Here is a 16,903-nt window from a genome sequence, read left to right as displayed (position 1 = left end):
GGGAAAGTATTTGGGTAGGAAACAGGATCAATGGGAATAAAGCACAAAGGATAAGTAGGAATAAAGCAAAGGCAGTCCAGGTCAGGGACAACATCAAAGAGAAGGCAAGCAGGTGGGCGCCTGTTTAGTTGGGAGGCAGTGGGAAAACCAACCTGGATAAACCACAGGGCCAGGAGACCTGAAAGAAATATGGATGAGAAAGGTAGGGCTAGTTCACAGAGCAACTTGAAACCAGACTAACAGGTACTGATTTGGGGTCTTCAGATGTCTTTATCAAACTACAAATATCCAGGAAAAGAACCAAGGAGTAGAAGGATGAGGAGGGGGCCCATAGCCAGTATAGGTGGGACACAGTATTGTGTGTTCTACTATATGTGACCGCAAGAGAAAAGGAATATGATCTGCCAACATCAGCTGGTAACTTTCAGTTTTGGGTTCTATCTTGGGCCCTAGGAATGCCCCAGTAGAATGAGAGCCAGAACAAATACATTCTGATACAGGGTGAGGAGAAGAGGGATAGAAGGAACTTAAGCCAAAGCCCACACTTGATGGATAGTCAAGACTTGAGCAAGGACTTCTAAAAGAGAGTAGCAGAGGCCGAAACCGGTTTGGCTCAGTGGATAGAGCGTCGGCCTGCGGACTGAAAGGTCCCAGGTTCGATCCGGTCAAGGGCATGTACCTGGGTTGCGGGCACATCCCCAGGAGGTGATGTGCAGGAGGCAGCTGATCGATGTCTCTCTCTCATTGATGTTTCTAACTCTCTATCTCTCTCCCTTCCTCTCTGTAAAAAATCAATAAAATATATTTTAAAAAAAAAAACTAAAAGAGAGTAGCAGAGAAGATAAATTTCCCCCAATTCACAATTTTGCCAATGACTGGTCCTTTAAATGCACATACCCTCTTTCTGGCCCAGTAAAAGTTTTATTCCTTTGTTGAATGAATGAATGCTCTTTGGATCTTACAATCAAAATCAAGATGTGAGGAAGACTCTGGAGACAGCTTTGCAGGAAGTAGGTCAGGAGAAGAATGAAGGGTCTTCATGTAAGACCAACTGAAGGCTTCTCTCAGCTTCCAGAACACATTGGTGTATATGGGGAGCAAGCAGTCATTCCAAAGTTCACTCCCCCTTCAGGACCTCCCTAAGGCCAAGGTGCCTGGAGTGAGCAGTGGAGTGGAAAATAATTGTTATCACCAAAGAAGTCTCTGTAGAAAAGTTGCTGTGAAACTGGAATAGGTGTGTCTTTCTGACCTTCCGGGTTTTTTATAGGCACTACAGGAATCGGAGTGAGGGCCTCAGTCCTTCCGCCCATTTGGGGAGAGAATAAAGAAGCTGAGGTTGTCTCCTTCTTACTCATTGGCAGTTACAACCTCGCAGTCACCACAGCCTCAGCTTCCAGTGTGGACACAGAGAAGGTAAGTCGGAATGAAGGGACCATGCCCTCAGCTGTAAACCTGGGTCACTCCAGCCATCTGGCTTGGGAATAACTGAAGAGGAGAAGAGCTAGGAGTATTCGATTACAAGGTACTTTTTTCCAAATGAATATGTGGAATTTTTTTCCTAGACAACCTCTGTAAAGACATAGATTTTGGTGCTAAACTATCCAAAAAGTTATTTAAAGGCAGGGACCATGTTGTATTTGTTCATTCTTTGATGAACAAATAATAAATATTGAACAATAACATGATGCATTGAATTGACTTGAATTTAAAGAAGGAACAGTCATTAATATTACTTGGAAAAATCACCTGTCTGTCTCCCTCAAGCAGTGCATCAGTGTCTTGAGTGATCCAATGATCCATTAATGTCGACAGCCCTTGTCCTGGAGCCTGATTTAACTGGAATCCTATAGATCATGCATACCTTGTCAAACACACCAATTTATGAAAAAGATTCTGAATTAATTTCAAAAAGCCTTGTAACAAAGAGACTGTAACATAGAAATGATGAATTATCTGGAAAGACTGTTCCGTCTTCCCAGCAGGAGAGAGCTAGGATAGTTTTGAGGGCTTGATAGTTTGGGGTTATTTCATTTAGTATGTGCAGATGTCTTTATTTTAGACTGAGAGACATTATAGTGACATGCATATACTTAACATGCATTCTTTTGGGTAGATGTAAAGTCATAAGCTAGTCTCATCTTTTTTCTGCAGGAAAACAGAAGTCCGTTCTCGTGAGGTCCACTTACAGTCACCATGTATGAGGACTACAGCCAGTCCACTGGGGACTATTATTTCCTCTGTGACACAGAGGGGCCATGGGGCATCGTGCTGGAGTGCCTGGCAATAATTGGCATAGTGGTTACAATTATTCTGCTCCTGGCATTTCTCTGCCTCATGCGAAAGGTTCAAGACTGTTGCCTGTGGAATGTCCTCCCCACCCAGGTCCTCTTCCTCCTGGGTGTGCTGGGGCTCTTTAGCCTTGCTTTTGCCTTCATCTTCCAGTTCAATCAGCAGACTGCCCCTGTACGCTACTTTTTCTTTGGGGTTCTCTTTGCTCTCTGTTTCTCATGCCTCTTGGCTCATGCCTCCAACCTGGTGAAGCTAGTCCGCGGTGGGGTCTCCTTCTCTTGGACGACACTTTTGTGCATTGCTATTGGTTGTAGCCTGTTGCAGACAATCATTGCCATTGAGTATGTGACTCTCATAATGACCAGATGTATGATGTTTGTACAAATGGCACCCTGTCAGCTCAATGTGGACTTTGTGGTACTCCTGGTCTATGTCCTTCTCCTGATGGCCATCACCTTCTTCGTCTCCAAAGCCACCTTTTGTGGCCCGTGTGAGAACTGGAAGCAGCATGGAAAGTTCATCTTCGCCACTATGCTCATCTCCATCATTATCTGGGTGGTGTGGATCTCCATGCTCCTGAGAGGCAACCCACAGCTCCAGCGGCAGCCCCAGTGGGATGACCCTGTCGTCTGCATTGCCCTGGTCACCAATGCATGGGTGTTCCTGCTGCTGTACATCATACCTGAGCTCTGCATTCTCTACAGATCGTGTAAACAGGATTGCTCTGTACAGGGCAACGCCTGCTCAGCCCCCGTCTACCAATGCAGCTTCAGAGCGGAGAACCAGGAACTCTCAAGAGGTACTTTCCTGGGGGTATTCAGAGAGCAGGGAGGTTCTTCTGTGGGAGAAACAGGAGAGACGTAGGACAAGAGGCTAGCCAAGAGGGAACAAAAAGGGAGTGGTCAGAATTTAGTGGATGGCTAAATAGTTCAAGCATGGAAATGAAGACCCCAGAATCAAGGTTAAACTGTTATGAAAAATGAGTTCTTCCAAAATACAGAGCGACCAATGGAATGAGACCAAGACAGAAATGAATCAAAGGCCCTAAGTGAAGAGGGTGTGGCTCTAGTGCTCATGCTGGGTAAAGAGAGGCACCCACTATAAAATGAGCTAATCAGCCCCAAATTAGGCTTGCACCACGCAACTGCATGGCATATAATGCTAAATCCAGATGTTGTGGCTGTCAAGTACAAAAGTCAATCCTGGCAACAGTGATTGACATTTTAAAAGTTAGGTCTCAAAGTTAATTTGCCCAAACATCATAATAAACTGATTTGCAGGACTCATCACCTCGTTAAAGTCACAAAGCCCAATAACTCTGGATCTCTGCTTTTCAAAGTGTTCACTGCTTAAAACCCTTCAGGGTTTACAAAAAGGGACAGGAAGAGGCATTAAATTAGAATCCCGAGTAAAGGCACAGATGTACAATCATTAATAGAAATAAAGCAATGTGCTTCTGTGACATTTTCATGATAATTTCTAGGTCACATTTTGATCCTTATGTAAGAGCAAGCCACCTGACTATCCTTTATTAAAGAATAAAATATATTGTCCATGCCAATAAGGAGGCTTGGACACCAACAACCTGGGGAAAATGGTGGCTAATTTCAGTCATCTGGAAATATGTCAAAATTCTTTATTTCCTTTCTAAAACATCTGGCATATTATTCATAACCAAATGTCATAGTTGTACATCAATTCCTGTGTCTTAATAGGCATCTGATTTCTCACAATTTATTTCTAATGTGCAAAGATGATGCTATTTAATAGACTGCAAAGCAGGCTCAAAAAATTAATAGAAGCTTTCCTTTCAAGTGCATACACTTTTTAAAGCTGTAATCTATGGCTAATTACACATTCCCATTAAATCCTTCTCAGATAGATGCATCCATTAATTCTTTTCAGTTCAGATGACCGAGAGTCAGACCCTGACAGTATATATCCTTCCGATAGCAGTTTTTCATTGCTTGACAATGCTGTGTAATCAGCTCGCTGAGGTTTGTGGCAGAACTGCCAAGTCCATCTTTCTTGAAACTACTTCTCATAGTTCTCACCAGAAGACAGGATAAAACTTCCTGTGTTTGTTTTATTGTTGTTTCATGTTTCCAGGAAACAAAAGTCAGAGAGAGGAGAGAGAGAGAGAGAAAGAGAAGTCTTAGTTTCATAAACCCCAAACACACTGGAATTGGTAATGATCAATATTCCATACCTCAAAAATATTGGGCCAGTGTTTAAAGTTGTCGAAGGAGTGTCCTGGTGGAAGAGCAAGAGCTTGCAAACGCGCAGTGTTTCCTGGGACTAGCCCTATTCCTTGAGCATGGTTAGAAAGTCCATTTCTGAGAAGAAAATAGCCTGCCAGTGATAGTCAGTGTCAGCGTAGTTTGATACTTTGTTGGGCGGGGTGGAGGGGACAATTGTGTAGTAAAGAACACATAGATTGTGCTCCAAACTCGGGCAGAATAACCAGAACCTTCAGTTTTAGAGAATGGAATCAGAATTTAGGTCACCTGGAAAAAGTACAAATATCAAATATTAGAAAAAATGATTAAAATTCAATAAAAAGTACAGGATTACACCTAGCTAGGAAAAACATACAAAGAGACACAAAATAGAGAAGAACCAGGCAAGTATCGTATAATAAGTACAGTATAATAACAATTACTTGAAAAATCCTAAGTGTGTCATAGGTCATGAGCTGACAGTGGGACAGCAGCTTAGCACTCTTTGTTTTTGTTTGCTCAGGAAACAATCACCGTTCTATATAAACAGACATGTGGTCAGCAAGAACAACCAGGCCATTGTACTCATCATGGGTCAGTCTCTAACAAGAACACCCCTTCCAGTCCTGGGATCCACTAATGAGAAGTGCGGGGAACGTGGAGAGGTTTCGGTGGGAAACCACAATGATGATTAAAGGGTTAGAACGTCAGGCCTCTTCGGAAAGACTAAGACAATGAAACTAAGATGGCCGTTCTGGATGTGCCATTCTCGCCGACTGTTTAAATTACCTCTCTCTCAGTTCTGTACTAAAACATGACATCTTGTTTGGGTCTGTGAAGTATGCGTTTGTTATGTGACTCTTCTGATTAATACTGTTTGTTGCTGTGGCTCCAGCCACATAATTATTTGATTTACCACTGGGTTGTGGGACCAGAATTATTCAACTGCAAGGAGAATAAGCCAAGAGGGAATTAGCAGGGAATTTCACACAAGTATACAAACCTCTCTCCCAGAGACTGTTGTCCTGTTATTTTCTGTCTCCAACTGAAGACAATGGGTAGAAATGGACTCAAACCAAAGCATGGGGGATTTAGATGAAATAGGAAAATAAGGGTTGGTAAACACTGAAACAGATCAGCAAAGGGGATTAAGGACCCCATTTCCCTGGAAGGCTTTCGAAAGAAGATTAGGCTTTATCTCTCTGAAGTGGCTTACGGACTTAACTCCAAGATATAAAAACATCTGGATGAAGAATGACAATGCAGTCATGTTGCCACAGGACACCAAACAATTGGGTATAAATATTCTATGCCCTGTTACAAATGTGTTCCTAAAAAGCAGTATATTGATTGATCTTTTTAAATTAGTTGTTCTGTTAACTGAGAATTTTAAATGTGATAGAATTTGCAGAGACCTTAAGTATAGTAGAATATCAGCTATGAATCATTTTTAGGATGGGAAAGCTCCTTTTATAATTATTGCCTACTTTACCTGTTTTAGACTAATTAGAATATAGTTGTATCAGGCTTGGTAAAAGCAAGACCCATGAATATTTGAAAGTATCACATTATTGTGGGCATTTTTCTGTCCAGTGTTTGAATGTGTACAAACAAACCTCATATTATTTCATTTGAAGGTTTTAAGACAAAAATAGTAAGTCCATGTAATATAAAAATGGGTCAATGACTATAAAATAATATGAACCAAGAGAAAAATGTTTTTGCAAACATAGGCCCTTTGGGTTGTTTTCCTTATAGCAACTCCTCACTTTTGCTGAACATAGTTCTTTCTGAGAATTCTCAACAATTTTTTCTTCAAGGCACCCACCTTACTATGAGAAACCCAATTTGAATGGTCCCAGGGGGTATGACTTTCATTTGTTCTTTCATGGGAACAAATTGCAAACCCGCTCTATTGTCACCCTCAAGAGAGAGAACTGGCATAAAGCGGGGAGGAAGGCAGTGAGCTGCAGAATTGGGCTCCTCTAATTTATGATCTGGTCTGATAAGACTGTTGGATAAACATTGGTTACCAAGGGGTTGAATATGAAGGAGTCTTGTTATGCCACAAGGAACAAAGTTAAACCAAAAATTCAGTTCATTCTCCTGTGAAGGAAAAAAGAGCCTTTCATATATCACCGGATCCAACCCCTCTAAAAAAGGCCAGTAGGAGGATGCCAGAGCATCATTTATAACTATGCCACCAGCACTACCACCAATAATAAAACACAAAGGATAGCACTGTGGTGGTTTTTATATAGCATAACCTATTCCAAGGGCTTTATATCTATTAGTTGATTTAATCTCCAAAACAAACCAATGACATAGATTTACTGTTTTGATCATCATGATCCCTCTTTTACTTCCATCAGGAAACAAAGGCAACCATCAGTTAAGGAATTGGGCCCTGGGTCACACAGCTAACCAATGAGAGAGCAGAGCTAACTCTACAGCCATGAAGTGTGAATACTAGTGGCCTAGCTATGCCTGTAACCATCAAACAACAAACATTTATCGAGTCAGGGCCTAGCCTTAGAGACAAACACAGCTACTTTCTTCATAAAGCTACAGTCCTGTTGAGGAGACAGAAATTCAACAAATTACTACATGTGTGACATTCTACAACAATATAAAATTGTCTTTAATGATGTTTTATATCATGTCCAGTTTTTTTACATCGAATCAAAATGTGTAGTGTCAAGCCTCAAGAGACTTTAGAGATGACTTGGTTGAGGTTTTTTATTTTGCTGTTGAAGACAGTGAGATGCCCTGGTCTTGTGGCGATACTAGAGAGCAAAGGCTCGGACCCAGTGCCCGTGTTTTTTCTCTAGAAAGCAATGAGGAATCTTCAGCCCCTTTAATTACTAACCACCGATGAGCTTCTCCTGAACACGAAAGGCTCTCCATAGACAATCTTCCTCAGAAGCTTTAAAAAATACTCTTTTTTTATTACAGATTTTTTGTTGTTGTTCGAACAGCCTCAATGGAGAATTCCTTTTTAAAGGGCCAAGAGCCTCTTTGCAAACCATGAAATCTTCTCCTAGTCCTCGTGTGCTGTTTCCCAGTGAAGCTCTGACACTAACCCAGCCCTTCCCTCCTTTGGCTTTCAGCCCGAGACAGTGATGGAGCTGAGGAGGATGTAGCATTAACTTCATATTCAGCTACAGGTAAATGTGCTCATCTGCGTTCACCAGAGAGGCCCAGAGCAAGCACTCCCACCTTAGGAGAGCGGTCAGGCTTTGTCTCCCATGGCTTCTACTGACCTGAGAGAGGAGTGGCAGGGCAGGGTCATCCTTACAGGCATGTGGAGCTAGAGCCTTCTAGATTAAACCATACCAGAGTGGCACAATAGAGGCAAGTCAGGCCTTTTGCCTCTGCCCAAGCCCCTCCCAATCCTCATCGCCAGGGCCATCAACAGTATATTCTGGTGCAGTGAGTGTCCCTGGAAAGAAAAGGTAGCTTGAGCAGAGAAGCGTTGCAGAGAAGCGTGCTCACCGCTGTTTGCCCTAGGCACAAGAGCAGGGGATTGTAAGTATATTTTTAGTATCAGCTATTGAAATGATCCCCTGAGCCCCACTGGCTGCCTGTCTGAGTCACTGTCCAGCTCCAGCTGTCCAGGCTGCCCCAAGAGCTGGGCTAGGTCTTGACATCATCATCTGCATGTCCAGATGGATGTACCAATTTTAATCCTTCTGGGCAAAAACAGAGGGAACACTACTGAGTAGAATTGGAGGAAACTTGTTTTTGTGCTGAGATGGCCTGAAGTCACACAATCCAGACACAATTCTTATACTATGGGGATCAGAAGTAACTAAAAGGCAAGAGTGAAAGTCACAAACTGTACTAGGCAACTCTAGGCTAATCCCTCTGGTCTGTTATCTGAGAGTCGGCCTTTCCCTGGAATGACGCACAGTCCAGGACATAGCTGTATCATTTGCTATAATTAACCCTCTGGGGGGCCTTTACACAATGGGAAAATCTTTAGTATCCCCTGTGAGACTTTCTTGGGTTACTTTCAACTTCCGGTGATCAGCTATTCAAGAATCTTGCAGAGATTCTTGTTAATGACTAAGAGTAAAGAAGTCCTGATATGGGTAGGCTCAATGTTTTTTTTTTTCCTTTTTTATTAAGAAAGCATTCAGTGATGGTGAAATAATAATATTTTAAGCATAGTTCTAGAGACTATCACTCCCTATTTTGGCTCAGAAAATTTATGACGGCATTTCTTCCTTTCTAGACTGTTGATCTCACACAAGAGTATGTCATCCCAAGGCTAAACTCTGATGCAGAATTATAAAGTCCCCAGGAATCATGAGTAGTGAAAACCCAGAAGACCATCCTAATGTAGCCCTGGTGGGCCGCTGGGGAGCCCACAGAATCACACTGCCAACAAATATCGCTTCATCCTTCCTGCTCTGCTTCCTGGTCCTCTCCATCCATCTCGACGCTTCATCAGAAGACTGCCTGTTCAAGCATAATTACAGTCTTGCTGGCCACCCTACCTGACTATGTGTCTCTTCATTTTGTAACTGAAAGCTTCCCTTCCTTAGCAATGCTAGAACAAATTAGTTCCTCCTACCAATGGGACTGAAAGACCCTGGTCTGAAGAAATTAGGGTCACGCTAATCTGACAAAGTCTAGAGGTCAGTAGCAACTCACTTTTGGAATACTCTTCTAGTCATTTTTGTTTATTTGTTTGTTTTGTTAATCCTCGCCCCAAGGATATTTTTCCATTGATTTTAGAGAGAGTGGAAGGAAGGGAAGAGAGATAGAAAAAGAGAAGAGAGAAATATCGATGTGAGAGAAACACATGGATTGGTTGCCTCCCACAGGCACCTGCCCAGGGTCAGGAATCGAACTTGCAACCCTGGTACATATGTGCCTTGGACAGGGAATCAAACCCGAGACCTTTCGGTGTACAGGCCAATGCTCTAACCACCAAGAAACACCAGCCAGGGCTAGTCACTTTTTATAAAGGGCCCTTACATATCAGTGACCCAGCATTTGTGATAAAAGTCAGAGCAGAATCCTCAGGATCCCACAGTTGGGTATTTCAAATAACGCAGACATTTCATAGACTTGGAGGCTGGCAGGCTCTCTCCCATGATGTCTGCACCCCAGACAGCGAGTATGATGGCATATGCGGCTGAGGTCAGTGACCTGCTTTGATGAACCAATAACAGCAAAGAAAGAGCCACCCAGTTGATGCTCATAAAGGATTTTAGGTGCTGCACATAAAAAGCAGGGGCTGCCTGTCTTGAATTTTGTAATGAACCGATGCCTCTGCACTAATTACTCTGCCTTCATTCCTCATGCAGCCCCACGTCCTTCCCCATGGATTCACCTGTCCTTAGTACCCGCTTGTAATATGTAGCAAGGTAGACCAGGACAGAGTCAGAGGTGTGCTGCCAGAAGGGTTCTAAGGATCTCATTCAGCCCAATGACCTTGCAGAGGAGGAAGCAGAACCCTAGAGAGATGGAACGACTTGCCCCAAATCACACAGTAGTTAGTGGTTTTCCAACACATAGACAACTCTTTTTCCCACTCCTGGAAGCTGTCCATGCCTATATTTCTGTATTTACAAGGAAGGTGTGCTCCTCCCCTGAGAACCAAATGGGATATTTCAGACCAGTGAGTGTTGAGCGCTGCTGTGTAAAAGATCTTTGAAAAATAGCTAAGACTCCATACATGGGAAGAAAAAAAAAGCCTTTTTGATGACCAATGTACAGCATGGACTTCTTCAATGTCAGCAGTATCTCCTGAGCATGTGCAGGGTACCCGGAACCATTCTCAGGCTCGGTCCTGGGCAGACAACGCTGCTTTGGTAGATCTATGTTATTTGTGGGGGAGATGACACAATGCGAAGAATGTTTTTTATTTTTATTGATTTTTAAAAAGAGAGAAAGGGAGAAGAAAAGAGAGAACAAAACGTCGATTGGCTGCCTCCTGCACATCCCGTACTGGGATTGAGCCCACAACCCAGGCATGTGCCTTGACAGGGAATGGAACCGATGACCTTTAGTGCATGGGATGCCCAACCAACTGACCTACACCAGCCAAGGCAACAGCTCTCTCCTTTTAGAGATGAGGAGAGGGACTGGCCCAGGATAACATGGCTTGTTAGAGACAGAACCAACTAGAATCCAGCTCCCCAGCTTCTGTTCAAATGCTCACCTACACAATGTTCCATTTTCGTATATTTTTCTGCTACCCTCAAATTAACTGCTCCTTTTTAAAATCTGTGCCCTGAACAATGTTCTCAGCACAAACCAGTACCTAGGTTACGTGACCAGAGTTTTGCCTTCTGCTTTTAATGGTAATAAGAAAAGAAAAAACACACAAAACATTAAGCCTCGGACCTATTGATTAGGTGACATACTACTTAACAAACCACATAAAGACCCTAATTTGAGAGGGAACAGCAATCCATGCAATCTCCCATCTCTGGAAGAAAACCATCATCTCTGATTCTCCTCGTTTCTAACCCCCAAATGATAGCAATGACACCTTTGACATAATTTTGTTTATTTTGTTTGTTTTACAGGCAGGAAATGTTTCTGTTGTCAGCTCACAAATTTTAATGAACACATTGAGGCCATATATGAGAGCTCATACTGTTTCCCAAAATGTTTTTCCTAAAATTAGTAAAGATAAAATTGAACATCTTTGTACCAAATTGCCTCTGACGTGTATATAGAACAATTTAACCAAATGTTGGGCTATGTTTAGTGAGATTTGGGGGGCTGTATGTTCCAAGTATTTCATTCAGGCTGTTTCAGGAATGAAGTTGTACTGTAAGGTTACACATGGCAGCAGGGAGACAAAACTTTCTCTGGGAACCCAGTATAGTCACTCATCTGGCTTCATCTAGATCTAGATGGACTGCTGTCAGGCATTGGGAGGAGCTTGTTGTCCCCTGCCCTGGTCCCACAACTCCTCCTTAGCCACTATCAGCTGACTGACTTTCTCCCTATATGTCATAATTCAGACTCCTAAGAGGGGGTCTGATTGGTCCAGCTATTCATCACTGTCTCTGATTGGTAGCTCTTTTGCGTTGTTCCTCCTCTTAATTTACAGTCAGCCTGTGGATTGGATGCCCTTGGGTCCAGTACCCACCATTGGTCCATTCAGCTGGGTTGGTCATGTGGTACAGACTTGGTCACATATGTCTGCTCCCTAGTGAGAAGTGTTCTCTGGGCAACAGGGGAAGGCATAACATGCATCATGACTGACCAACTCAGGAGAGATTAATCCAGGAAAATAAAATTTTATTAAGTTATAGAATATTTTAATGAAAATACAATTTTATTCCTTTTGAGTTTATGAAGCAATTCACATAAAGCTAAAAACCCCAATAGTCTTCTAAGTTGAGATTCATGAGGAACCATTTAAAAGAATAAATAAAATTATGATTAGCCTATTGTACTCAATTACTCAATTCAATAAGTATTACTTGAAAATCTAAACTCATTTACTTATATGTAATGGGTTATATAATTTGAAAGGCACTTATTTTCTTAAGTATTTTAAATAGTCCTCTTCTGATTTTATTTATTTATCCAAAAAAAAGGGCATCAATGAAAAACTTCACTACAAAATACCTTCCTGATGTAAATGGCTGGTTAGCTCAGTTAGAGCACAGAGCTAACAAAATATTTGCCTGGGTAGGTATTATTTAATATATCCTTCATCTTGATGCTTTTTTTCCTAATTCAAAGAGCATCAAAGGTTTATGTCCCTCCACATTAAATCTCATAATATCCCCATAAACTTAAAGGGTCTCTACTTATCATCCCTTATTTCAACCTGTGGTGTGGTTAGGCTAACTTTCCCTCACTCTCTCTACCCATTATTTCTTCATTCTTCTTTTACATCAATGCTCCCTTTTCCTAGGATTATATCTTCTTCATATTGGTCAGATTTGTGCCTTTTTATCTTACTTTTCATCCTCCCACAATCAGTTCTAACCCTGCTTTTTCTCAGAAACTTCCTCTGAAGACATGGGGACACAGGGTTGTCACTCACCAAGACCAACTTAACTTATGGCACAATGAGGTTCCCTTTTTTCTCTTCACACTTAGATAGTAAACAAGATACTTCTGTAGCACCTTTCTCAGAATAAGCCTAATCATCTATTTTAAAAGCACACACTGAGAAATAAACTAGAAGATCTATGTTGTTTCCTTGGTAGAAAAGCCTCTGTATTTTGCACTTGAGGGAGATGCTTCTCAATTAACATTAAATGGGAGCGATCAGGAAGACCTTGACTTTGAGAAGTAATACTTGACATCTGAATAAAGAAAGACTTTCCTTGGAATTGTTAAAAATGTCTTAATGGCTCAGGCCAGTTTGAAGCTACTGGTCTCTTCTGAGAGATCATGTTTGCTGCTCTTCAAAGATAGATTAGCTAGAATTAAGTTTGCATTTTAACATATAGCAGAACTCGCTTACTTAAAGAACTTCAAAGTGGCTACCTCAGGAGACACAGAGATGCACTATTGCTTAAACTCTGATTAGAATGCCTTTCCTGGACTGCCTTCAAGGATGTCTCAAGGAAATCAGTGAGGCTGGATTACTATGGGGGTTAAACTGTCCGATTGAAGAAGTGAGTTGAATGATGAATTTCTAATATTGATCTTATCAAAATACTCCCCCATGTTTTAAATCAAATAGAAAAAGTTAATATAAACTCTCAAGCCTGGCTGGGTAGCTCAGTTGGTTGGAGCATGGTCCCAAAGCCAGGGTTTCGGATTCGATCCCCGACTGCGGCACATGCAAGAATCAACCCATGAATGCATAGATAAGTGGACAACAAATCAACATTTGTCTCTCTCATATTCTCTCCCTTTTTCTCTCTAAAATCAATGACTAAAAAAATTATAAGTAAAATAAACTCTTGAAAAATCTCGAGCACCTCATTGCCTAATCTGTTTGCAGCCTTGGTCAACCCTCATAAACCCATGAGTGGACTGTGACAGCCACACCAGCCTGGGAACCCCAGCCTGATTGGGAGCAATTGCTCCTGTTGCAAAATAACACAGGATTATAAAGCAAACACACCAACACAGCCTGTTTTATAAAATTTTGATGTGTTGTTTATCATGGACTTTTTTTGCATTAATTTTTATTATTAAATTTTTGTATAAAATATTATTGATCGTGATTACTGAGGGTTTGGACACTCCCTTGAATTCTGTGCCCAAGGTAAGTGCCTCGCTCTCCTAACCCCAGTCCTGCAGATCAGACTTGCCTCCTGTGGAAGGGTGTGAGCGGGGAAGGAGAGGGAGCCCTAGCTGCACAGTAGAATCACCTGGGAAGTTTTAAAAGCTCTCCATGGCCTGACCTCACCACAGACCAATTACATCAGAATTTCTGGGAGTGGAGCCCAGGCATGGTTATGTTTTAAAATCTTTCCAAATGATTCTGTTTTGCAGCCTGAGTTGCAAACCACTGCCATAAGCAGATAATTAGAATTGGATGGAAGGAATTAGAAAGAGAGAGACATCAGGATCCAGGCCTGGGTAACTAAGGGGGTGAGGGTTCCACTTATAGAAGAAGTAACCCAGGAGGCGAGCTCAGGAAGAGAAACAGGTGTGGGGTTGGAGAGGATAGCAAATGAGTACAGAGTTGAACCAGTAGAGTGTGACGTGGAAACACACAGATGAAGAGAAGGCTGTGAAGTTCCAAAAGACAGAGAGAAAGATTCAGGAATGAGCTTAGAGGTGGTGGAGGAAATTGTGGGGGGAGAGGTGATTGGATTGGGAGCATAAAGAGAGGCCTCGAAAATGCCTAGAGGTGGAGAAGGCTGCTCCCTCCCTACAGGGATTCTCTCCTGATACCTCTGCCTCCACATCCAGTTCCACCTTTAACACTGGGGCATCTCCACCAAGGTCCCGTTTGCAGAACCACATTCTAGCTCTGAATGAGTAAACCAAGAGAGCATACTGAGATTCTTCAAAGATTGGAAAGGCAGCTGCTGGGGCTTGCCTGGAAGATGGGTGAATCAGCAAAAGAAGGAGAAATGGGGCCAACTATCCAATGCCTGTCCCCAGACCTGCCTAATCAGCACAATCAGCTGGGGTACTTGTTACACATAAAAATGTTCATACCGGGGCCCAGACCTACTCACCCAGAACCTGCAGGAGGGGCCCTGGGATTCCTCGTTTTTAAGTTCCTAGGTAACTCTTAAGATTGTGTGAGTTTGGGAAGCACTGTTCTGTTGACAAGAAATGGCTTCCTCTGTGCTCTGGTTTGTAACAAACACCGTCCAGGCTTTGCCAATTTGGCCCCGGAAGGCAGAAAGGGATTGGCTTTTATGGCACAATCAATGGAAAGATTTTCTGTCAGTCAGGCCCTTGGGGACATTCAGCTTCCAATTTGCATCTTCCTTTCTCCCCTTGTCTGGTGTAATGTTCGGTCCATCCCCACCCCACAGCTGCTGCATCGTCACCATCCAGGACACACCGCCTGCTTCTCCTAAGAGAATATGTGACCAGAAGCAGCTCATTGCCCTGAAATTTAGGCAGATAAACCCTTCCTGAGCCTATTTGCTGGCAGCCTTATCTCCTTCCGGCTTGGTTTATACGGTGTGAGAGGTCCTTGTTCATCCATTTGGTTCAAGTCAGTTTAGGAAAGTAATGCACTTGGGGAAAAGGACTGCACTTGATCTTTGGGGGATCCATCTGAAAGACTTCTCTGCTGTTTGGCTCTGAAGCATGCGTCTCTCTTTCTTCACATTTTGAAGTTTGTTCTTGTGTAATTCTCCTAGGAGACAGCACTTTGCCAAGCTTGACAGAGAAAAGCTTTGGGGAAATAAAAACTTGGACTTGATGAAAGGCATTCAGTCCAAAGAGTAAAAAGAAGTTTCTTTCTTTCCTCCAAGCCTCGGGCTTGTGAGTAGCTTTTATCACATTGGTTTTCCGTGTTCTTTTGTGAAAACAAAAAAAACTGATATGCGGATCAGCTGAAGTTCATCAGAATTATTTAAGGATAAATTGGCACAGAAAACACAAGGGGGGAATCTGACAGTGGTGTTCTCAGAGTGAGATGCCATAATCTTAATTGTGGCAAAAGAACACAAAATGAACAGATAAATTTTTTGGTCCCCGAAAGTTTATTCGCTCCTGAACAAATGCTCCTATGTGTGCATGCGCTGTGCCAGCCCTTGCCAATACAGAAGGAAACAAAACAATTTCTGGTCTTCCAGAAATATACAGAATAATGGGAGAAAAACAAGTAAAAAACAACAAGTAAACGTAATTTCAAAGTATAAATCCTCTGAAGGAAACTGGCTGGCTGTGGGAGGCCTCACTACGGAAGTGACCTTTGGGCTGAGATGCAAATGTTCTGCAGGACAAGAGTTTGGGGGCAGTTGGAAAGAGTTGGGGGGAGACTCCAGTGGGAGGCATTTTGAGCTGGGGGCCCTCAAAGGAAGGACTTCTGGAAAAACTTGTCCTGACCAGAGTGACTGGAACCATTGAGAACTCTAACTTGAAGGATCAGAACCAAGGAGGGCTGGCAGACCTGATAACAAGCAACAGGTGCCTGGATCGGATTAAAGGATGGTGAGATGTGCTTGCCTGGGCTCTGGGGCAGTCAGGCGGGGTCTGAGGGTCACAATACATATGAAGCTTTTTAAGACAGGAATGACTTTCTGGCTGAAGAGGCACCTTGAGAAAAGCAGGGATCTGGGAAGCCGTAGAGAGTGACAGAATGCCATTGGGTTGTGACACAACCCAAAGGGCACATGAGAAAGTGTGGAAATCCAGGTCTTAGGAATGGGTTGCTCAGCCAAGTAGGGGACAGTTGGTGGCATGCATTCCTCCTCAGAGATACAGTCTTCAGATTTGCTACCTATTTGCAAGGAGCTGTGTTTTATGTGGCTTGGTAATGTATCTGCATGTGGGCAGTGGTTAGGATTAAAGATAATGGTTTCATCTCACTTACAGAATGGCCCTCTGTACCTTGCAATGACATCTGATCTGTGCATATATGGATATGTAAGTGTGTGTGTGAGTGTGTACATGTGCTCACACATCCCCAGCAAACACCTCACTCACATACTAGGGAGTTCAGAGACTCCCACTATCTCTAAAAAAGATATTTGAAGAGCATAAAAACTTCTGCATTTATCCTTTATGCAGAATTGATAAAGAACTATTTTTCTCCCTATTCTCTTAAAATGAAATCTTACACACCCACACACACACACACACCAGTGTCCTGGCAAAAACATACAGGCACCAATTTGGTGTGTCATTGCCACCAGGTATGTTAGGAAAACAGAAGAGCAGAGGACCCAGCCAGTGCCTTTGAAGGGGCTTGGGGTGGGTTGGAGTCCAATCAAAAGAAGCCCATTCTGTGCACAGCAGGTTCTGTGCCTTTGGAGGCTGCT

General features: G+C 42.7%; 1 protein-coding gene across 1 annotated transcript; it reads left to right on the top strand.

The window, feature by feature from the left end:
- Window positions 1-2,174: 2,174 nt before the first annotated feature.
- Window positions 2,175-12,631, top strand: GPRC5D (G protein-coupled receptor, class C, group 5, member D). The gene is made up of 3 exons (XM_015570142.1): window positions 2,175-3,088; window positions 7,619-7,675; window positions 12,591-12,631. Exons 1-3 carry the CDS (start codon window positions 2,194-2,196, stop codon window positions 12,629-12,631), a joined length of 993 nt encoding a protein of 330 aa, XP_015425628.1. The 5' UTR covers window positions 2,175-2,193.
- Window positions 12,632-16,903: the final 4,272 nt, after the last annotated feature.

The sequence above is a fragment of the Myotis davidii genome, unplaced genomic scaffold, assembly GCF_000327345.1.
Source record: "Myotis davidii unplaced genomic scaffold, ASM32734v1 scaffold205, whole genome shotgun sequence".
Classification (NCBI taxonomy): domain Eukaryota; kingdom Metazoa; phylum Chordata; class Mammalia; order Chiroptera; family Vespertilionidae; genus Myotis; species Myotis davidii.
The sequence above is the reverse complement of the archived record's forward strand: the minus strand, read 5'-3'. Positions and strand labels throughout refer to the sequence as shown.

What these genes read in the sequence shown, in the direction of transcription:
- GPRC5D (XM_015570142.1), top strand. Translation starts at nt 2,194, where the DNA reads ATGTATGAGGACTACAGCCAGTCCACTGGGGACTATTATTTCCTCTGT. An exon ending in GAACCAGGAACTCTCAAGAG is followed by an intron (nt 3,089 to 7,618) that starts GTACTTTCCTGG and finishes TTTGGCTTTCAG; the next exon opens with CCCGAGACAGTGATGGAGCT. An exon ending in AACTTCATATTCAGCTACAG is followed by an intron (nt 7,676 to 12,590) that starts GTAAATGTGCTC and finishes CTTCACACTTAG; the next exon opens with ATAGTAAACAAGATACTTCT.